Here is a 23,096-nt window from a genome sequence, read left to right on the forward strand (position 1 = left end):
GCCGGAGCCCGCTCCGCTCGCCCCCGGCGCGGCGCGGCCCGGCGGCCGCCGCTCTCAGGCACGGGCCGGCCCGAACCCCCGACTCCCCATTGTTATCCGCGCCGCCGCCATCTTGAAATTGTTTTTCCCCTCAAGAGTCGAGACTAAATAGGCGGAGCTTCCTGGGTGGTGGGCTGCGTCACGAGCCGTGAGGGACATCTCTCCGAGCCAATAGGAAGACGCGGAAGCGCAAGTTAGGCAGCAACTGCCTGGGCGGCTCTCTGGGGGCGGCCTTCGGCGCGTTTAAAAGGCACGGGCAGAGAGGGGGCGGGAGGGCAGGCTCAGCCATTCACACGCGCCAGAAGGCGGAGCCAGAGGTGATTGACAGGGAGGGCTGGGCATCGGCGGCAGCCCCGCCCGCAGGCGCCAGAGCAGAGCCCGGCCCGGCTCACCTGCGGCCTCGGGCCCGGCCCTCAGCCCGGCGCTGCTCGGCGGGGGCAGACCTGTGGGCTCCCCGACCACCCGGCTGGGAGGAGCGGGGAAAACGGTCCTGTAGCACAGAGAATTACTTACCAGCTCACGGGGCCAGGACTCCCGTTCACCTCTTCTTCCCTGTTCGTCACCACTTGCTGAAGCTAGGTCCTAATCCTGAGTCAACCACAAGGGATGAATAGTTAGGCAGTTTTGCTAATTAGACAAAGCAAGCCAAACAGATTCAAGTTTCTTTATTGATTAGTTTTTACATATTTTTTTTTTCAGTTGAATCTATAGGTACCTTTTTGAAATGGACAGGTCTTTTCTGTAAAAGAAATCCCAGTCCTTGTTCAGCAACACTAAAAAAAAAAATAAACCAAACCCTTTTTGAAACCATGAGACAATACTGGTACTAACCAAGGAACAGGTAGGGAAGGAGAGCAGTCACAAGCCCCACAGACAACCACAGCCAAAGCAGAGCACTGCTTTTGAGGAAGGAGTAAGGAAAGCAAGACACAAGCAGAGATGTACCTCTATTAGCAATCAGCACTTGCAAAAATCCCTCAATCTTAAAAACAGACATTTGCAATGTATTTTGTGGTAATTCAGTATTAGCCAGACCCAGAAAGGCTGATTCACAGCAGGTTAGCTAGCTAGATCTTTATCAATTCCCTTTACTGAGCACCAACAGGGAAGGGGGGAAAAAAAAAGTTTTCAGCATTTCTACTCTTGTATTTCAGACCTTGCCTGCACCTACTCCCCAGGGTTGTGATTTACCATCTCAGTCTAACCCCCCCATCTTCAGACACAGAAGTAGAGCATCCTTTGTGGAAGCTGCTACTCTCGGGTCCCACACAAATTCACCCTCAAGTATTTGTAATGGTTCCAAACCTACTTCCCAGGTCACAACCAAGCAGAGCTTCAGTACTGTGAAAACACAGCTATGGTGTAGAAGTACTCAGCTAATTTTGCCCTCCAAGCCTTAAAAAAAAAAAAAGTCTGAGGTTAAACTGAGTCACCCAAGTCAGAAAGCAGGATAAAAAGTACCTTTGGAGTTGTCTATCCATTTTGGAAAGTCTTCATTTATTGCAGTGATTATTTACGAAGCATACACTATGGTATCAAAAAAGCCATAACATGCAGACAGGAGACCTTTTCAGGAGATTTAGCAGAAGCAAATGTAGATTTACAATTAGTTTTAATATAATACTATTTAAAAGCTGAAAGCAGATCTCAAGTTCACTTTTTGATGCTTTGAAAGAACATGTATGCACATGAATTCTTCAAGAATTTAAGGCAATTTGCATATTAGGATAAAAAAACATTGGATTAATTTTTATGTTGTGCTCAAGATGTTAGCTGAATTGAAACGATTTACATATACTTCATCTCAAAGGACTGAGAGTCATAAATAGCAGCTGCTCCTTGATAAAAATACAGTCCTGAGAACAAGCTAGTAGCAATGCTTAAGCTATGACATCTTCCATGTCAGAGTATAAGCTATTTTTGCAATAAGGAGCAGTATTTACCAGGTGTTCGACAGGCAAAGGCATTCTAAACATGCAATAGCTCCCATCAGAAGTCTGAAATTACTTCCAGTATCTTGCTTACAATAGTTTATTTGCACATTGCAGAAAGATCAGGAAATCCTGCTATGCATTTGTGATCACTAATATTTCAAACACAACAACCAAGGGATACAACATAAGGACAGGCAGCAAAAGGTGTTTTTACAAAAAAAAAACCCAAACCAAAAAACAAGAGAGTCTTTTAGTAATTGGTTAGATTGTTTGCAAGGTAATTGGAACACTCTTCCCTCCCCAACCCCTGGGAATTATTCCCCCCACTATACCTATGCTATGACCAAACAACACTGGAGTGTTTAAATTCAGTGCAAGAAGAGTAATTTTAGGACATTTAATTTCACTCTAAACAAAGGCAAAGTTTATCTATATAGACATCCAAACACCAACATATTTGGTACAGTGTCATGAAGTTACATAGATTTCACCCTCAGAGGTATGCTCTTGTAGTGATCACCTGCATTCCACAAAAAAAAAAAGTGTTTGCAACAGTATAATATGGTAGACTCAACGCTTTAAAAAAATTTATTCAGCTGGAATTGGAACTCCCTAACATTCACAATATAATTTAGGATGCATTTGTTACATGAAGAGCTGATAAAAGACTTAAACAGGTTCACATACCAGTTAAGATATTCCACATGCTCCTTCCCCATCTACAATACTGACATCTTGGTTGGTTGTTTTTGGTTTTTTTATGTGGTTTTTTTTTTTTTTTTAAACAAATACTTAGTTCAACTTGTCTACCTGACTACCTCCCCCCTTTCTACAGGAGTAGACATACAGTGATAACAGTGAGAGGATATGGGACACTGTCCTATCCAGTGTTTGGACCCTGGAAAGGAGTAGGCCTAGCTATAAAAATAGAGTTCAATGATGAGCTGAACACGAAGCACTTCAGCAACTGAGGCAGAGCTGCACTCAAAAAGCTGGATAGTCACAGAGAAAGAAAAGCATCAGTGGCTGAACAGCAGGGAAAGGGGGAAGTAGTCCTACAGCCCCCCCAACAACCCATCAGCTTTACAAAAAGAGTTCAAGAACAAACAAAATCCATTATCTGCAAGGTCCGCAGGATTAAATGCCACATTAAGATGACCCACTCCAAATCCCAGATCGTTTGTCAACACTTAACAGGGCTTTAGCCATGCACAGTATGTATATTCTACAGACTGACTAACCCCTTTCTTCCATCCCTTCTTCTTTCCCTCCCCCCAAAAGAATAAGGTTGATTGATTAGAGAGTTTCACTACTGATTTCCCCATACATTCCCCCCCCCCCCCCCCAGTTTTGTTTTCTTTTGAGGGAAGAGGAGTTGTCAAATACACTGACAACTTTTTTTAAACAATTATCAAATTAAGGGATATAAAGACATTGTTGTATTTAGGAATTTACATATTTGTAAAAAAAAACCTAGTTATAAAACTGCTTTTTTTTATCACCTAGCACTTTCAAGATTCACTGTTATTTTTCACTAATTAATATATTAAATTAAGCCAAGGTTTGAGACCGGAAAAATTCTACCAATCTACTTAAAAACAGAAAAGAATATTTAAAACCAAAAAAGAAAAGGTTAGTTATGTTACATTCCAAAATCCACAGCCCATTATATTAAATGCATTCTTTCTAGCGGAATTATGTTCTTTAAAACAGATGATTGCAATTATTTTACTGCGAGACACTCCATTACATTGGATAGTGACTGGAACCTGTGGATGGTGAAATCTTGAGGTTTGTCCAAGTTTCAATGTACGGTGTCCAAGGTCCTCTCCCAGAACCATGTTTGAAAAAAAAAAAAATTACAGATCAAGTTCTTATGACTTTTTTCAATCTTTCCTTGGCTTTCTGTTTCTGGGTGATCTATTCACAGTTTCCTCCTCCTGCAAGAAAGTAATTTGTGTAAACATCAAGGAAATAAAAATCTAAGAATACCCTTAAAAAACATTGACAAAATCTACAAAGAATAATCTACTTTCAGTTCCACAGTAGGGTTCAATTTTTGAAGGACCTATTGGTGTTACTACCCTTTCTTTCTATACATGGCAAACACACAAATCCTCTTGTTTTCACAGTGGCTTTGCATTTATTTGCTGAGAGTACACAACAGCTTCTGCTGCTGTAAGAATCCCTTTAACTTCAAGCAACACTCCACCCATTTTTAAGTCAGCCATTACATCAGTGTGCAGCACTTCAGAGGTATCCTGACTGCGTACAAAACTGAATAAGCCTTTTGCCTCAAAAAGATGCATTCAACACAATCCCACTCCTCTCACAACGCAGGGTCTATGGCAGTGCCTTTAGCAAGGTGCCCAGCTCTGCTGAAGTTGGCCACAGCAATTCCTGTTCTGCAGGGTGAATAAGTTCTGCAAAATTCTGACACCGAGGAGTATCACATGAGCCACGTTAACCCTTAACACTTCAGTAAGGCTTGTTCTACATGACTCAAGGAAAAAAAAAAATGCACAAGACTTCCCTCAAAGATTAAGCATTCTTACCTCTGATGCAGGTTTCCTGTCCTCTTCCTCCTCCTCTTCCTCCTCCTCTTGACTAGCACTTCCTATATCAGCATCACTTTTCTGCTTCTCTTCTAAGAGAAATAGAAAAAAAAAGTCATTCTTGTTTCTGACTTATCTTCAGTTCACCAGTGGCTTTACTCCATGTCTACCAATGCTGCTATTTTATTCTATCAGAGAGAAAACTCAAACTGTTTCAAGATTATCTAGTTTACATACCCAGCTTTTCCTCATTTGCTTCCTCCTCCTCTTCTTCCTTGTCCCCTTTGTCTTTTTCTTCCTCTTTCTCCTCGTCCATCACATCAGGCTGAGGAGCATCAGTCTTCTTGTATTCTGCAGCATTTGGCTGTTTCTAGAAAAAAAAATATTGTCAAAACCAGGCAGTTATCTGTGACATTAAGGCACATTTTGCTGAATCTTTTGAAATTATACTACTTATTATCAGACAAAATGCATACCTTCCCAGAACAGCAGAAAAGGACAACAAGGAACACTGGCAAAGCCACAGTGAGGATGTATACTACCCAAAGCCAGGGACGCTCTTCAGCAGCTGCCATCATCTGGCCCACAACACCAGGCTGTAAGATAAAAAGAACTGTCAAATTTCATCCCATACAGCAAGTTGTAGCAGTTAAGATTAAGCTATAGAATTATCAAATACACTTTTTGTAAATTTGAACACTATATTTCATACCTCAAAATATTAAAGCTAACCTGCACAAGTACTTTTTCCATGGTTTACAAATTAAGAATTAGGCTAAAGTCAACAGTCCAACTGTCACTTATAGCTACTTAGAGCAACCATTACCATATTATAATTAGGAACTGAGCTTCCAGTCTGGCTTATTACAACCTTTATTTCTCACCTCTGCGGCACCATCAGCTGCCTTTTTCAGTCCCCATCCATCACTGGCCCAATCATCAGCCACAGCTCTTTCAGTACAGATGATAAAATTGTCAAAAAATATGTCAGAAGTCATTGACCACAGCTCAAGTCCCACAGCACTGAAGGGAGTCATCTTGAAAGGCTGCAAGTCTTCAAAGAAATCTGGGTTTGGGATCTTCCTGGGTTTCCATATACCCTAGGAAAGACAAAGTCATTGCACCTCACCTGCTATAATACAATTTTTAGTTTTCAGCCCATTTTGAACTGAGAGAAAGACCAATCCATTGCACTTAATTACAATGTCTGTGGATGCAACTCAGCAGGTTTTAGGAATCAATTTTCATTTGTGCTACAAAGAAGTGAAGCCAAGTAAGAAATCACTTTGAACCTGTCCACTTGAAACACAGTACAATCATGACAGTATTTGTACTCTTAAATTACACCTGCTGAATCTAAATCAGTCTGGTTTTTGTAAGAGAAGTGCTGCAATAGCCAGCAGTTTAAGCACCAGGAAACACCAACCTGATAGTTCACATTATCAATCATAGGAGGCTTCCATTTGCCTTTGTAGTTTGGATTGTCAATCATTGGTCGCTGCCAGGTACCACAGCCAGGGGCTGTCTCACATTTAGGATTTGCGATCTGAGGTGCCTCCCATTCACCGTCCATATCCTCATCCCTGAAAAGGGAAAATTCAGTTTTGAAGTCCGCCCCTTGCCTTTACACAGAATAACACTTAGACAATGTCTGATTTCTGGGAAAATTAAAATTCCCACCATAAAATAGATATATTGAAGCTTTGTATAGCATAGGTCTGTAAATAAAGACACTGCAGAAGGAATAAGGATTTCAAGTAATAGCTTGGAAGCACAGAAAATCAACAAAAGCCAGCTCCTGAGCACAACCTCCCCCCCCCGACCCCTTCCAAGCAGGGTACAACTGCAAGATGACCATCCCTGCCCTGTTCAGCTTGCAATCATGGAAGAGTTGAAAAGTGTGCAGACAAACACAAGAAAACAAGACTCCTCAGACCAACTCTGCCTTCTCCTTTTGAAGAAAGATAGCCTGAATCGACAACTTTGTTAGCGAGCAACAATGGACTAGCTATTCTTATACTTGTAAAGGCGCATAACAAAGCCATGAAATATTTGCTGTCATTTGCAACAGGCAGTAAACATACCAATCTTCAGGCTTCTCAGCATCAGGGTCCGCTACATATTCTGGCTCATCATCCAGCCAGCCCTCTGGTTTCACAGCATTTTCATCTGCTATCTTTGCAGGAGCATCCTCATCCCTTGAGAGCAGAATATTATGTATTAACACACACAACACAAAAGTTCTTAACCTCAAGGCATGATTCTACAGATTGTGAACAAGCCCACTGATGTAGACAACCAGACAGCTTCACTTCTGATAAGGTAAGCACACCACCATGATTTCAGAATGGAATTGCCTTGCAATCTGTTACCTATACATGTGCTTCATGGCACAGTCACGGTGCCAACTGTAAGGTAATGCTACTTATTTTTTAAAACCAACCTAGAGAGGGCATATTACAACAAATCCTGTATCTTAGTGGTTGCTGCAAACATGCATTTGAGCTTGAAATCAAGCCTATGCTTCACAAACCATAGGTTCAAAGACAGATCAGTTTCTGATTTAGGACACGACATACTATTTCAGTCACTTTAACTATGCATTACACAAACAACTACAAACATCCTACAGTTATACATTCTGCAGTTCATCTTTTGATCTCATCAAGGATGAAAGCATAAGCTAGTGTAGCTGTTTCAGTAAAACCTTTATTTGTGGCCAGCAGAATAACAGAAGCACTAAACAGTAATTCCCAGAGCATATGGATCCTGTCTGCCTTCGTCTACCAAACTGCTGCTCAGATGCTTAAACTGATTGTGTTTTGATTCCAAGGGTGAGACTCAAAACTGTCTATAAGCCATCTGAGAAAGACTTTTTGATCAGGACCAAGTTATCAGGCCAAGGTCTCCCTCAATTCCACCCCTTTGACAGCTTACCAGTCATCTGGTTTAACAGCATCTGGATCTGGGATTTTTGGTCTCTCATCCCAGTCCTCAGGCTTCTGGTCATTCGGGTCCTCAATCTCTCGGGGTGGATTCACAGGAGGAGACATATCATTTAGCAAATTCCCACTATTGACAACCGTTTGATCAACCAATATTTCAAAACTATTGTCAGGATTCAAGACTGTAAGGAAGAAAGTTGATGTAGCCATTACATATATGATGCAAAGCATGCATCACAAAGCATCACTCATCCCCAATGTACAACTATAACTTCAGCAATCCAAGCTACCACCTACGCAGCAACTGTTTTAAAGAATTGCTAAGAACCTTTTTCCTTATGTCAAAGTATAGCTACTGATGATGTACCACATCTTGTGAAAAAAGACTACTCATTGCAGGAGTCCTAATTTAAATATGCTAAAAGCACAAAGCAGCTTGTAGAGAGATTTACCAGTTACCACAGAAAGCGGTACTGTGCCTTTGGCACAGTAACTATTGCTTTAGTACCAAGAATGTACGTATTCACATTCTACTCAAGAATAAGACTCCCTACTACCAACTCACAGGATTTTAATCTCACTCCTTTATCCATTGCTGCCTCTGTAGTAGGAAAAAGCAACAGACATCCTCCTGAGTACTCCCTGAAAAGTTTTAGTCATAGCTGATATACCAGACACTACACTTCAAGAACCACTGAGTTTGGTACAATGAAAGCAGCAAGAAAAAAAGACTATTCCTCTAAATCTAAATCCTAGTATACTCCAAATTACTAGGGGGCAGCATTCAAGCAGTTTATAAACGTTGATAATTATTTTGGATATACTTAGCATCTCAAGTTACTCATGACTGCTCTGAAATTCAGTTCTCTTAACTATTAAGTTCAAGGTCTCATGACCTTTCTTACATGAATCAAAACTTCTTGCAAGGAAAAAATAAGCCTTTGTGCAAGATGACTAAGTTTTGCATTCAGAGGCTTTCAAGTGGTTTTTAGTTGTATGATGTGTTGATGCAAACAGTCAGTTGTTCTTCTGGCTCATTTTATGAGCTTTTGATTCAGGAAACGTAGTAGTTATTAACAGGCATCATACCCAGAGTATAAAGATGCGTCTTCTTATCAGTAAAGTAAGTCTTCAGGTCTGCATCTGGACGCTTTGCATGCTTCTCCTCATATTTGCCAGTCTTTGGGTTTTTGTGCCGGAAGATGAAGTGCAATTTATAGTCCTCTCCACATTTGTCAGGGCCAAACATGATTGTATACGGAGTTTTGTCATGGAACTGATCCTTTAAAAACAATGCAAAACTTCATTCCATCAATTTGAAATACAACTGAAGTCACTGCCTGGCATAAGAACTCCCAATTCATTAGAAATTGTTCTGCAACTAGGATATCAAACCAGTGAAGTACCCTTGTATGAGGAATACAAGCCTTGAGAAAAAACACCAGAATTATCCCAGCTACTTGATTTTGTACCTTTGGTCTCTACTTTCCAGGTGGAAAACAAGAGCTATTCAAGTGTTAGCAAAAAGGTAAGTGCAAGCAACAACCACAATGTTTAAGTCTATCTCTACATTACAATAAAGGAGTTTAAAAGCTATCCATACAGAAGTATCAGTTACCGGTAATAATGAATGACTAGCTAGTCCAGTGAGTTTCTGTCACACGAAGTGGTAAGTAGCATTAAAAGTGAAGCCAAGTTGCATTTAGTTTACACACTTAGAAACCAGTGTACTGTCTCAATCCGAGAGCACTGCAAGCAAGTCTGCCTGTTCCTGCTAATGTTATCTTAAAATTCAATGCACATATGACACTGGTTAGACAGCCAAGTAATTTTTTGGGTGTCTTTTTTTTAATACTTTGGAATCTGTATTAATACTACCACTCCAATGAGATTGCAAAAGGAAAGGAGAAGGATCAGTAACAAGTCATAAAAGGTACTTCCTATAAAGTCTAGGAAGACAGCTGAAGAAAATCCACAGGCTACAAAAGCCTGTGCAAGGTGACCCAGCAGTTAAGCTTTGTCTGAATAGGCTAAACCACTTTAGGTAGGTATGTGATTGAGAGGAGAGAAAATGATTCTTAATCTTTAGGAGTTGTAGCATGGACTTTTCCACCGACCACACTTTTAAGCCAATGCATTCAAAGCTCTTATGAAGCAAACGGTTCTATATAGTTAGCATGTGCTAATAAGGTACACATATGTACACAGAACGTTGTATCCAGTCCAACCTCTCAAGACTCTTTTTTTTAAGTATACCCAGTAAGTCACAAATGGGTTCACATATCAGAGACAGAGCAATAAATGCAAGGTAGAATTTCAGTTATTTGCATTAGTCTGTTTTAGAAGATGAAATATTGAATCTTCCTTCTGGGCAACAGCTTCCTGAGAAGGTTACTCCTCCTACACTGGCTACTCTCATAAGATACTTCAGATTTCTCTAGGACTGAAGGGGAGGTATTGCAGACTTTAGCAAGGATCTAGAACTGTTCTCAAGTTTCCACTCAAGAGGCCAGAATATTTGAATATTTATCCTTTCCAACTGAAAACAGTGGGAAACCACTGAGTGCAAAGGACTTTGGAGATCAGGCCCTAAACATGCCCCACCACTGCCTTTACTGAAGGGGCTTCCTTCAGGAAGCAGCAAAATGAAAAAGTTTTTTCATGGCTAATACTCAAAGTAGCAGCATTACTCACCAGGTTCAATTCAGGTGTTTTTGAAAGCAATTTCACATAGGCCCCACCACACTCAATTCCATTTTGGAAGTTTACTTCATACCTAATTTTAAGTTTTGGACAGAAAAGGGGAGAACATGTTATACATGAGGAAAAATTACTTCTGTAGTACACAATTACAATTTTCAAGTACAAATTAAGAGTGTTTTGTTGTTTGTTTTATATCACATGTCCAGTGAATATTAAAAATACACACTGCACCCTAAGGCCTAAGCAAATATTCTTAAGGGCCTGAGAAACAAGAGAAATTGAGGATGTGGAAGACTTAACCTGGCAGAAAAGTTTAAAGGAATTCAGTGCTGGTCTAGAAGATTATGATCTAGAAGCAGAGAGAAGGAAGAAAAAGCCTTCCAATGTGTAAGACACACAACAGAGATTAAGGCAAGCCAATTATTTTACCCACAACTATCATGGCAGACAGACAACTCAATTTGCAAGACTACCAAAGCAACAACAATTAGATCCTAGGAGAAGCCCCTTTAGGGTTATAAGGATACAACAGTGTATTTAGGGATGTCAAGGAGTCTGAAAAAAGGCAAAACATCTCTGTCAGGAATAGGCCAAGTATGCTTGATCTCTCGACACCAGCAGCTGGAGTGGTGACCACTGGGACTTATTTTTAGTCCTGTATTTTGAGCCAAAACTAAACTGTCATGCAGAGTGACCAATTATTATCCTGTGCAAATGTGAATTTGCTTGCTCTGTTTAAAACTGATGAAATAGGTAATAATCCACAGTTCAATTGTTCTCACCAAATTATTTTTTCCCCTCCTTGCTAGTCTAACATGCATGCAAGTAGATTCTTCTACACCAGTCATGGCCAGAGCTAGGCAAGCTGTTCATCTTCCATGACAGATGAACTAAGACAAAGGAAGGAGGAAATGAGTGCATCTTTACCACTCTGTCCACTCCACCTTGGGAACAGGGGACAATTTACTGCATAAGGAAGTGCCCTGACCTACATACAAGACCAGCTTTTGTCCAAAAGGACAAAGACTTTCACAATTAGCAGTAAAAAGTCAGTTGCCTGACCTTGTTACTACAATTAAATCAAGTTAATTGAAGTCCTGAGACAGATTACCAAGTCTAGTTTTCATTGACGTCTTTCCTTTTCAGGCTTCAGAGGGATCCATGCTGTTCCTAACTTACCACTTTGGTAATCTGGGTTGCTATTTTACTCTTACCCAAATACTTTACTAGTTTACAGTATCTTGTGTCATCTAGACCCCCAGTCAACAAAAGCTCAGTTATGGAATTAACCTCAGCCTGCTATCATGTCACCCTTGAAATAACAGAACACTACGTTACCCTTCACTTACTGTATAATAAGGGGTTTGGTATCAAACACAAAAGGTTTTGAAAGTTTGGATGAAATTGCATGATGCTTGGCTCGGGTTACCAGTACAAGCCCTTTGTCTCCTGGAAGCTTAGTGTCCTTCATGTCTTGGACTTCCCATTTACCTGGAGAGGAATTAACCAAACACAATCAAAACTTGTTCAAGACAGTCTTTGTTTAGCTCAATTTTGAACAAGATCGTCAGCATTCTGCAATAACACCCTATGAGGTACCTTACCAGGTTATTAGCATAACATCTTCACTAAAAATTATTTTAAAATCTCCAAGTGATTATTTTGTCTAAATCAGAACTACACTTTGTATTCTTAGCCAGGTATATAAACCCTCCTGATTTCTTCAGTGAATATAATTTTAACTGGGAAACAGAAAACAGAGACTTGGACCTCTTCTTCAGATATGACAAAAGACATCAGAAACATTATCCAAAACCTGGGTTGGACTCACCATCATATTTGGCAATCTCATCATCCGTATCATCTTTTTTAGCTCTGGAAAGAATCCATCTAGAAGACAGACATCCAATGGTCAGTAACTATATTCTTTCCCCACTAAAAATCCTGCCCTTAAGATAAGGCAGCCCTTGCTATCCTATGACTACACCCCAGTGTCTTGATCCCCTGAGGGGTTCTATCCCCAAGCCTGCAAAGTTTTCTGCATTTGCCACTTCCCAACCCCAAAATAGGATCATGGCCTTGGTACTGTCCTTGTAAAAAGAAAAAAAAAAAGTAGAACCTCATCATGCTCACATTACCTGAGGAAAGTAAAAAGTCAGATGAGGATGAAAACATTACACATGTATGGCTCACCTCCCCCTTGTTACTAGGGCTTAAGGAAATACTAGTTTAGCTTAGTACTTTAACAGCCAGCCTCATAGAGTCACTGCTGTAACCCTCACCAACCACTATCTTTTGATTCAATTTTGACTAACACAGGCTCTAGAGAGGGTTTCATTGCCTTTCACCAAAATTTTTAGTTATTTGCTATGCTGAATCATCTTTCGGATCATACTCACCCATCCAGAGTTCCTTTATCAAAGGACTCTGCAAAATACACCTCGCCAGTTGGGACTGGGGGCCTGTAGGTAACCTATTGGAGAAGAGAGGCATTCATGCACCTTTCAAGGCACATTCTCAACTGTAAAGAAATATAGGCATATACAACTCACATTCCCTCTCTACGCTCAAGTACAGCTTACCTGGAACACCCTCGCAGCATAAATACAGAAGTTACGTAAATATTGCTACTTGTGCCAAGCCATTGTGCTCTTGTCTACAACTAAAACTAAAGTATATACCTAGCTGAAAACATTAGTAAACATGTAAACACTCATGATAATCGCATCACAGATTGCAAGGGTGGATCTCAGTTTTCAGGAAGAACATGGGGGACATGAGAACAGGAATGAAGCAGCTAGGCTTAAGTCCAAGCCCTACTCCCAGATAACATCTTTTGCTAACATTTAATATGTTGCGCTGTTACTAAGTAAAGACAACTCTGATCAGACTTACATTAACCACAACCACAACCCAAGTGGTAAATCAATTTTTAAAAGAAGTTCCATGCCAAACCTTTGGAGTTGGAGGAGGAGAGCTCGTTTCAGGTTTTGACTCTTCAACCTCCTCAATGCCATCGCCCAAGTCATCCTCAATATCAACCACATCGTCACCATCATTGTCACCATCCATATCATGTGCCTGGACAGCAAGAGTCCCGAGAGCTAGCAGGGTCGCATACAGTAGCCATTTCAGCTCCATGATCTGAATAAGTAAGACAAGGCAAAGAGGTCAAACCAGCACTGCATGCAAGGGCAAAGCATTGCTTCTCGGTACAAAACTAAGCATCCAAGACAAAAGGTAAAGTGCCTAGTCATACAACTGAAAAAAAGTGCAAACTTATCTTTTTAGCTGTTATTTACTGCATCTGGATGGCTGAGACAACTCTACAAACTGAAGAAGAATAGAACATAAAGCTAAAGTATTTAATACAAAACAGACATTAACTGAGGACCATGTTCTGCAAGTTCTGCAAAAGTGTCATAATTTTGCTCTTACACTGCCACAGTTCATGAGCAGAACAGCAGACGTGTACACAACACCCCAACCTAGCTAACTGCAAAAGCCTGAACAGAAAACGTATTTCTTGCTTATTAAGGACTTTAAATGCATCATGCAGAAACCAAAAATCTCCATTCAGTTCAGGAATTGAAATACATTTAGCTAGCTCTTTCAAGCAGAGGGAAATCTATGGAGTAATCAATTGCCTATCTCCTGTTCAATTTTTTTTTGTCCTTTCAACTGTGGGACATTGGCATTTTCATCAGTCCCTTTCTCCACATTTTATTCTGGAATTACTGCCAACAGTCATTGATACTACTGGCAGATATCTATAAGCAGTTGAGGCTACTGAGGCAGACCCAGGAGAAAAATTTCTTACTATTTAACAGACAGTTGATTTTATTCACCTCTTTTGATCTCTAATTTAACAGGACGACCAAAGAGGAAGAGTATCTGTTAACAGAGGCTTTACAGAATTAAAATATCACATTTCAACTAATTTAGAAGGTGCCCAGCACGTTGGCACACCTAAAATATGGCAGACCTCGGCAAGCAGTAGCTCAAAAGATCTTGAAAGTAAAGAGTTTCAATTTTACTTTCTTGCTAGAAAAGCTACAAGATCACTGCACCGTTAGGCAACACTCCTAGCACCCTGCTCAGCATTATATTACCAAAAAACCCCCAGAAAAAACACCTGTGTCTTGCTCACCTTTTCTCCTTTGAATCACATTCCAAATTTGTCTTCCAAAACCAGAGTTGTAATGAGACTAATACTTTTTTTTTTTTTTAAAGTATAAAACCAAACATCCCCTCCTTCCCTTACACTCCTGCCTCAGGCTGTAGCCCTGTAGACTTACAAACATAACTCAAGCAGAGTTAATAGTGCCTGCAGGGACATAAATCTGCGCTAGAAAACAAACTTCCAACTTTCCAAAGCATGGTTAGGCAACTAAAAGAATCTACAGACTTAAAGGCTTATCAGCACTATCCAATACTCCAAAACTACGCTGCATACCAGATCTACCACTCTTAGATTATTCTTTAACTTACTTCTCATGACAGAGGGGATGTTTTATAACTGCAACAAAACTGTATTTTAGACTTGTGCTGAGGTCACATCCAGTTTGTCACTACAGCAACATGCAATTGCAGCCAGTTTTTAACAATAGTGATGGCCTTCAGGATTACGGTCTAAATGCATGGTCACAACCCTCCCCCTCACAGTTCAGGCAATTGCACAGAAACACCTCTGAGCCAAAAGGACACCATTCACAGCATGAACAGCTGACAATTTTTTAAGTGTTGCTACATACAAGCAAAGCTTGTTTGCTTAGCGTATAGCCAGAATTGGTTATAGAACTCACAGATCTTACTACTAATGTGGAAATCACAATACAAAACCAAGGAATGAAAACAGTCGAGCAAACATCCGTACTCTTGGAAGCTCAAGTACCTCTTGCATAGATAGCATGTTCTCTAAACTCACTCATGCCTGCCAGCACAAAAACAGTACAAAAAAACAAGTCTGAAACAGTAATCTTTAGAGCCTTGGATGTGTCCTGTGTGACTGAACAACCAAAAGTGAGATGGCACAAGGACACCTTTCCAAGGGAAGGCCTGGATTTTGTCTTCCCAACAGGGCCTTACCAAATACATTTTTATCAGAGCTAAATTCAGGAAGAATTTACAACAAGTTTTACAACTGCTTTCAAATTATATTATGCAGATAGAATGACCACTTCACACTTTGGAAAGTGATACGAGGAAATTAATCTTAAAAATACAGCAAGGTTAAAGATAAGCCAATACCTTCCTCCCCTAAGAGGAAGGAGTTTCTGCACACTGCCTCCCAAGCCTGTGCAAAGGATATTAATGATTTAGCATGCAAGTAATTCCTTAAGTAATCTCACCACTAGCCAACCAGCAATACAGTTTTGGTGAAAGAATTAAATAACTTCCCCAACTTTCATGCCAGTCACTGAGTCCATACATAATAATTACCTCCTTCACAATCCCACCCCCAACTACAACCCTTGGGAAATATTTGTCAGCAGCAAATGCACTTTGGTAAATGCTAGCACTTCTTGCTTAGCTAAGTTGCAAAGCTGCATAGCCTCATATTGCAGGCAAGGTTACTGCAGAAATTCTTGTGTCAAAGTGTCAAAGCGTCCTAGTGAAACCAGACAACTCTACCAGTGACCCATACAGCAAGGGCAGAAGCTATGCCACTGCACATCTGTGCTCCTGATACAACCATCGGCATCCACCCTGTTGGTCTGCATTTATCAGTTAATGCTCCATCTGAATGGGAGGCCTCATTGAACCTCATTTCAAGGTAGAAGTACTATCTGTTCAAGCTTACCCAAGCAAGATGTTTTTCCTCTCAAAAAAAAAAAAAGGTAAAGCATGAAGAGAAGCTAATCCAGTTTCATGTCCTTGCCTCTTTATAATCATTGGCAAACATTATTCACACATTTATATCCCTACAGAAAGCTGTTTAGGACACCTCCTACGTATTAAATCAGTCCCAAATTCAACATAAGCTGCCATTCATACACCTTGAGTACAGATCGGTATCATCTCCTGCAAATGCCAGTTGTCATGCCAAGCACCTTATTCTGTTGATCTGCAACAATATACAAACTAAATTATAAAGAAATAAAAGACACTATGTTCTCAGAAGAGCAATTTAAGTGAAGCACACATTTTTGATATTTAAAAAGCTATTCTATCCGTAACAGATACACTGCTACAAGAGAAAATTTCAACTTCACTTCACACAATCCTTAGGGGCACAACATGCCCTAGTAAATTAGGTTATTCCTAAATAGAAGATAGAAAGGGAGAGGGTGAGAGAAGAAACTCAGGCTTTATACAAAACAGGCATAAACCATTTTTTCAGTGGAGCTTTAAGTTGCTTAGCAGCTACAGGTGTTCAATTAGTCACCTAAGGTGTAATCTAACCTTCAGACACACAGCCACCTACTCTATTATGATCACATTTCTCCCTTGAAGAAGTGTCCAATTTCCAAGCAATTATCATCATTAGCCATTTTTTACTCTGCCTGCACTTCCCTTTAGGTTTAAACATGTAATATTTCTGAAGGTTAGTGTATTTCTGATCATGCAACTACCAAAAGCCTTTAACAAAGGAACCCTTTCGTAATAAGCAAGAGCTTCTGACATCTCCGTTCTACTTCACTGCAACCCTCATTTTCGCCATAACACTGCTACAAGTCAGAGATGACTAAAACTTCATCTACTTTTTTAACAAGGTCTTCAGACACTTAGACATTGGCACACCACTTGGATCGGAGGGAAAATACTGCCATATAATACCAGAGTACTAACTAGGGAGATAGTTCAAGACTGCCAGGGCTCACAAATCATTTGTTCTATGTCTGTGTGTCCATCCACAGCCAGCTTCTACACTAGAAAAAGCAGGTGACATTTAAGCCCTGTTCAACAACTCCTGATTGTCAAAAGACCGAAGCAGTTTCCCCTGGCATTTATGGGAGCTATAGCAGAGTACTGAGAACAGACACCTGGAACAGCCACGCTACACAGACTTGACTTTTTGCAAAGCAAAAACTAAACAAAATTGGATTGAAATTCAGAGAGGATCAGGATAGAAGTAGCACTCTTAAAATGTAGGGCTAAATGACTGCTACCTTCAGATTTAAAAGCTTCCAAGGAAGTCATGCGACTTCAGAGATTTATTTTTCTTTACAATTCCCCTTTCACTGGGCATAAAGGGGAAGTTCTTAATTATTGGCATGACACTGGCAACACCTGACCCACACAGCAGACAGTTGTCACCACTCTAACATACATGTCCTGGGGAAGGGCTGTGAAAGGACGCACACAAAGGATGTTTAAGTCCTTCGCTATCATACTTCCAGAACATACTATTTGGAAAGTAACTTCCCTGTCAGGTCAAACAGAGCCTGCAAAACCAGTTTAATCATCTCCTTGGATACTAATCTATTTGAGTGGTTCATCAAGCCAGTTCTTAACACTGCATATTTCAGAATATATAACTACATTTGAATTGCTACTGGCTATCTGGTTTACTACTAAATTTTTCTAAAAAAAAAGTTAACAGGCAGATGAAATGGGTCTTATTTTTAATAAGTCACTTACTATGAATTACACCTCAGCAATTTGGGAGAGCATCAGTGTTTTCTATTTTAGCAGCATCTGAAGTGACAGGTGAATGACTTCTATAGGAATAGCAAAATTTCCTAGCAAAGTCCTGTGTTTCAAATACTGGGTTTCAATATGGTATTCACAGTGGAAGCACACCAGTTAAAAAACCAAAATCAAAACACAATGCATCCTCATACAAAGCAAGAATTATAGAAGAAAAATTTAAAGGCACAAAGGCAAAGAAAGTCATCACAACACAAAAAATGCAAGGAGACAAGAACAGAAAGGTTGAGACATAGATACTAATTTTCCCTCTCAAATGAGACTTTTATTGTTTCTGAGCAAAGGCTTGGCTACCCTACTTGGTAATCCACTAGTTTCTTAAAAATCAGAACTACTGAAGAGCAGAGGAAATCTCTTCCACATCTCACAATCCCCCCACCTTCCACATCCTGGCTCCTCTGCGGTGCCACGGTAACTGTTTACACAGCCTCATGATGAACTAGCAGCTGGTTTAAGATGGCTTGAAGTCCTTCTGTCATGTTATTTTAACCCTGAATCAATACCCCAGTCCAATCCAGCAGGCAAAGGCAAAAAGAATTGTAGCAGGACAAGGGAAAGTACTGTGAGATAAAGTAAGTAGCCAAGGATAAAGGAAATTAAGCTGTTAGCAGCAGAGTCAGCTTAATGCCATAGTTTCATGTGCAGTTCTGTCATCCGCACTTGTCTAAGACAGACCTGTCTTCAGGCAGATTTGGGAGATTCCCACTCTGTGGCAAAACTGAGTTAACTAACCATGTGGCCAAACACTATGATTTCAACAACCAGTGCATTACCTCATCACTCCTCAAATGGATAAAGAAAATTATATATGCAGCAATTTCTATGATGCAGACAACACTGTTTTTCCCCCCCCCTTAAATGCTTAGTTTTGCAGCTAGGCAACTTTGAACGTTGTGAAGATTCTGCCTTTAACATCATAACTCAATGAGCAGCAGACAAGGCTAAACTAAAGCTGCCTTGCTTGCAAGAGGCCAGAGCTCTGTGTGGGGGTGGTTCCCCCTCCCTCTTCCCCCCTTCCCCCCAATAGAGGGTAGCTAGGATACACTGCTACAGAAGGTTTGAGGAAAGTCTCCTGGAAAGGATTAGCCAAACCTCTCCTGGAGAGCTTGATAGCCCCACAGAAAAAACTGCCTTCTGTTTGGGTTGTACAGAGCACAAACTAGGCAAGACATTAGGTGTGAAAGGCGACAGCAACAAAGCTTGCTTTTAATAAGAATTTCAAATACGCCAGTTTCTAAAAATAACGTACAACAGTGCAGATACAGTAAGGGAGAAAACACCATGTACCGTTTTGTCAGCAAAGAGATCATTCCCACAGAACTGGAAGTCCTTGGAGGGCAGAGACAGAACTGCAAGGCTTTTTGACCATAAAACAGATGGGCTACTAAGGAAATTGCATTAGGCGGGGGGAGATCTGGAGGTGCACCAAGATCTTTCAGACCACCATGCCTAGAAATCAATTCCAGTTTGCCCTGCTACAGAATTGGTTCCAGCAAGAACAGGCTGCCATTGCAATCACTACTAGAAGCAGAAAAATGAAAGGCCAGAAAAGGAAGTAAAATGCAGGGCTAAGTACAAGTCACAGTGTCTTCTCGGTAAAGGATTTATTAGGGGGAAGTGCTGCAGCACATCAAATGAGAGGGCAATCTAACAGAAGCAGCAAGCTTTCTCACTGTTTTGCATTGGGCTTCCCTTCCTAGGGGAGCAGCTGATACCAGGAAGCAGTTTACATCTTGTACAGTTCACAGACAACATCACAAGCTTAGTATAAGTATTCCCTTCATAATGTATTTTTTTTTAAACTAGAAATACTGAGACTTAAGACAAACACAAAGTTTAACTCAAAGCTTTTCCTAGTTAAGTGTTTTGGATAAGCTTATGTAATATGACCAGAACAACAGTAAGGGTTTTTTTTAAAGTCATTTCAAGTGCATCAGAGTGAACCTACAGTAACATATTTTAACCTGTATTTAACCAGTATTTTACCTGTATTATCTCATACATTATTATAGCCCCACTATTTCCTTGCAACATTTTAGCAACAACCCACACCACAGTGGGCAAAGTATCCCATAAAACCTGTGTGTTAGCTATATTTATTTGACAATGTTAAGTAAACATACTGCATTTAGGAAAATATTACATTCATAGAGACTAGTTTTCAGGCATCTAACACACTCTAAGTAAGTTCCAGAAAGAGTTTTCCACAATGCTCTGCAGGAGTGCTGCAACGTTAATTATGTTAACACTAAAAATAATAAAGTCTGGACCTTTACCATTACTACTACTACTACATGTTTGTTTCCCTTCACAACCAAATCATCTGCAGCATTTCTCTTTCTACAGCCTAGAAAGTTCTTAACCACAGAACTGCATGTGAAAGTTCACTCTTCAGAATCAGTACCAACAAGAAAGCAGTAAACTATGCATGCTTTAATTCAAAGGTGTGGGGTTTTTTGTTTTAAAAAGCACACAATACAATCCTCAGCCAAAAATGAGACCTAAGATCTTATTTATACATTATTTTGAAGATACCCAATACAAATTATATTCAGGCAGTAAAAATCAAAGCATGCATTTTAACTCCCCCCAAATGCTCAAGCCTTGCTGCTGCAGTCTCTTCATCCATACTTCACCTTCGGCCTCCCTGGCTGTTTGATTACCACATCTTCCCCACCTGTTGGGCCTCCAGTTCTGGGCCTTGAACTCCCCCTTTCCAGAGACTTCTACTTCCCCCGGCAGAGCCTGAACCAGGCCACAGGCTGTGCTCCGCACCCACCTCCCCTTCTACCTCTGCGGGGCTTCCTACTTATGGTGAGCAGTTTTAGGGAGATCGAGACTATTCCCACGCGTGACCGACCGACATTAGAACAAGAAGCCAGATAAAACCCAAACCACACGCCAACCTCACAAGCCCACATCCACCTCCAACCCCCACTTGCCCCCCTCAGAAGCCGATCCCCGTCCCATCCCGTCGGTGGGGGGGACCCAACCAAGCACCCCATCGGCCCCGCTCCAGCCGCGGCCCTGCCACCGGGCGCTCCCCATCCCAGAGGTCCCAGAACTTACCAGAAGACCCGCCGCTCCCCGCCAGGCCTCTGAGAGGCCTACGGAGGCCGAGCAGGCGCCTGCAGCAGCCCCGTGCCCGCCCCCAACCGCAGGGTCTCCCCCGGCAAGGCCGCCTCTCTCGCCCCAGCTCCGCAGGGTCCCCGCCTCCCCCCACCCCCAGGGGACCCACCGCCCTCCCCGCCCCACGGCGCACGCCCGGGCCCCCCCGCCGCCCACCACACCCAAGGCCCAGCAGCACCCCGCCGGGCCCCGCCAGTCACACACCCCTCCGGCAGGCCCAGCTCCCCCGGGCTGCCCCGCCACCTTACCCCGCCAATCCCCCGGCATGCCCCGCGGGCGGGCCCGCTCCTCGCTCCCCCACCCCAACGATGGCGGAGCTGCCCCAGCCGTGGCAGTTGGGGCAGGGAAGGGGGAAATGCGCACTCACCCCCCGCAGCGCCGCGCACCCCTGTCCGCCGCCACCGCCCCCAGCCTCCCCTCCCTCCGCGGCCCTCACCTCCGTCACGTGCCCGCACGCCTAGCACCGCTGCCGCCCGCCTATCTACCGCGCGCCAGCCCCGCCCCCGGCCCACCTCACTTCGCCTCTCCCATTGGCGGAGAGCGCGGCTGTCCGCCCGCCCCGCCGCCAGCCTGGCATTTCTATTGGCTAGCAGTGCCGCCGCTCAACGGCCTGCCCGCCTCAAAACACGCCCCAACGGCTCTGCCCTTCGTGGAGCGCTGTTATTGGTTCATGGGGTTGCAGGAAGTGTTGGGTGATTGGCTGGTTGAAGGGAGGCAGTTGAAATGCGGGTGGGGATTCAACGGATCTCCGTCCAGGGTCGCTGCGGTGGCTGACAGGACGATGCGGGTGGCAGCCGCCCGGCGGGAGGCGGCCGTGGCAGCGGTGGATCGCCCAGCGGGAGCGGGCTGTGGCAGCAGCAGCCAGCTGTGGTAGCGGCGGGCCGCCCGGCGGGAGGGGGCTGAGGCAGCACCCGGCCTCCTCATGCCTCTCCCCGCCGTGGGGACGGTGGCGCCCCAAGCGGCCCGGTTGCGGATGAGGACTGAGGGGGGCCTGTGCCCCGCTGCTGCTGCAGGGCCTGAGGCGAGACCCCAGCGGCCGGGTTTGCTTCACCCCGCGCAGCGGAGGAGCCCTGGGTCTGCCTGTGCAGCTGGAGATGCCGGGGGCGGCGGGGGAGGAGCAGGAGGTCACTGCCCGTCCCAGTGCGTGAGCACCGTGGTATTGAAGAACAAAGTCCCCTTCTGTATTTTCATTCCTTAGCCCTTTAGAAAGGGCTTTTACGTTTTCCTGCCTATTCAGAAAATTGAGTATGTGTAGTATTTTTTGCTCAATTACAAGCTGAGGGTTTAAGAAAACCACAGAAGGTGACACACACTCCAGTGCACGTAGAACACAGCAGCGCTGCTCAGGCAGCCTCTTTCTTTAAAGGCCTTGTGTAATATCAGAACCGTTAAGCCATGCTATATTTCCAAATTTAACATAATGATTTCTGTAGAGGTGAAAAAGTGTAAATACTCAACATTCATACATCTGAATGAGTACAGAAGCACAGGGAAATGCAGAAATAACTGTCCCTGCTGTACTGCCGGGAAGGAGAGCCCGAAGGAGGTAACTGGTTTGCATGGGACCACGCGAGGAACTGTCAGAGCAAGATTAAACTAAGTCCCTGTCTCCTGCTGCGTATGTACGGCAGCGTGGGATGGCAACAAACGAGGCCTTACGCTGAAGAAAGCAGACTCTTGTTAACCTGTCAATAATATCACTTTTAAGTTGTATCTGAGCTGCTCCAGCTGAGAACAATTAAATGGAAAGCTGTACCTGAACTACCCGGTTTAAAGCAAGTTCCTGTGTGGTCTGTGGGCTGCAGCCTGTTCCAGCAGATGGGAAGTATTCCGCAGGAATATCAAATTCAATATTGCTAGGAGAGGCAGGAAGAAAGAAGAAAGAAGAGTTTTGGGTGTTTTTTGTAAACATAAATCTGTTTTGAGTTGATGCAATGAGTCAGCAACATAAGTCTCCCCACAGAGAAAATTCCACCACGTTAGGACAATGCAAGCAGGGCCCCGGCATTCAGAAATAAGGCTTAGCGTAAATGAAATCAGCAAATCCCTGTTTACACTGAAGTTTGGAATCAAACGCTCACATTTTTCCAGAAAGCCACCAAGCTGGCTCCTAAGCTTCCCTGTTGATTGAGCTACGC

General features: G+C 42.6%; 1 protein-coding gene across 5 annotated transcripts; it reads right to left on the bottom strand.

Moving 5' to 3' along the window:
• Positions 1-1,519: 1,519 nt before the first annotated feature.
• CANX (calnexin) lies at positions 1,520-21,468 on the bottom strand. 5 transcript variants are annotated; one of them, XM_075766946.1, is made up of 15 exons: positions 21,395-21,468; positions 13,132-13,320; positions 12,576-12,649; positions 12,008-12,066; positions 11,526-11,667; positions 10,168-10,249; positions 8,563-8,755; positions 7,466-7,655; positions 6,613-6,726; positions 5,955-6,111; positions 5,413-5,628; positions 5,005-5,124; positions 4,766-4,898; positions 4,529-4,620; positions 1,520-3,913 (listed from the first exon to the last, which is right to left on the bottom strand). In XM_075766946.1, the coding sequence occupies exons 2-15, from the start codon at positions 13,315-13,317 to the stop codon at positions 3,860-3,862; spliced, it is 1,812 nt and encodes a 603-aa protein (XP_075623061.1). In that variant the 5' UTR covers positions 13,318-13,320; positions 21,395-21,468; the 3' UTR covers positions 1,520-3,859. The 5 variants fall into 5 exon arrangements, with proteins under 5 accessions (XP_075623061.1, XP_075623060.1, XP_075623062.1 ...); XM_075766945.1 differs by having other exon boundaries at positions 21,326-21,448; XM_075766947.1 differs by lacking the exon at positions 21,395-21,468 and adding an exon at positions 21,207-21,295.
• Between the last annotated feature and the right edge of the window lie 1,628 nt (positions 21,469-23,096).

This window comes from Balearica regulorum, chromosome 14 (genome assembly GCF_011004875.1).
Source record: "Balearica regulorum gibbericeps isolate bBalReg1 chromosome 14, bBalReg1.pri, whole genome shotgun sequence".
Taxonomy (NCBI): domain Eukaryota; kingdom Metazoa; phylum Chordata; class Aves; order Gruiformes; family Gruidae; genus Balearica; species Balearica regulorum.

Excerpts from the sequence above, each read along its gene's own strand:
- CANX (XM_075766946.1), bottom strand. The coding sequence starts at position 13,317 with ATGGAGCTGAAATGGCTACTGTATGCGACCCTGCTAGCTCTCGGGACT. Across the intron at positions 6,727-7,465 it reads GCTGTTAAACCAGATGACTG|GGATGAGGATGCTCCTGCAA; the intron begins GTAAGCTGTCAA and ends TCTGCTCTCAAG. Across the intron at positions 4,621-4,765 it reads AGCAAATGAGGAAAAGCTGG|AAGAGAAGCAGAAAAGTGAT; the intron begins GTATGTAAACTA and ends TATTTCTCTTAG.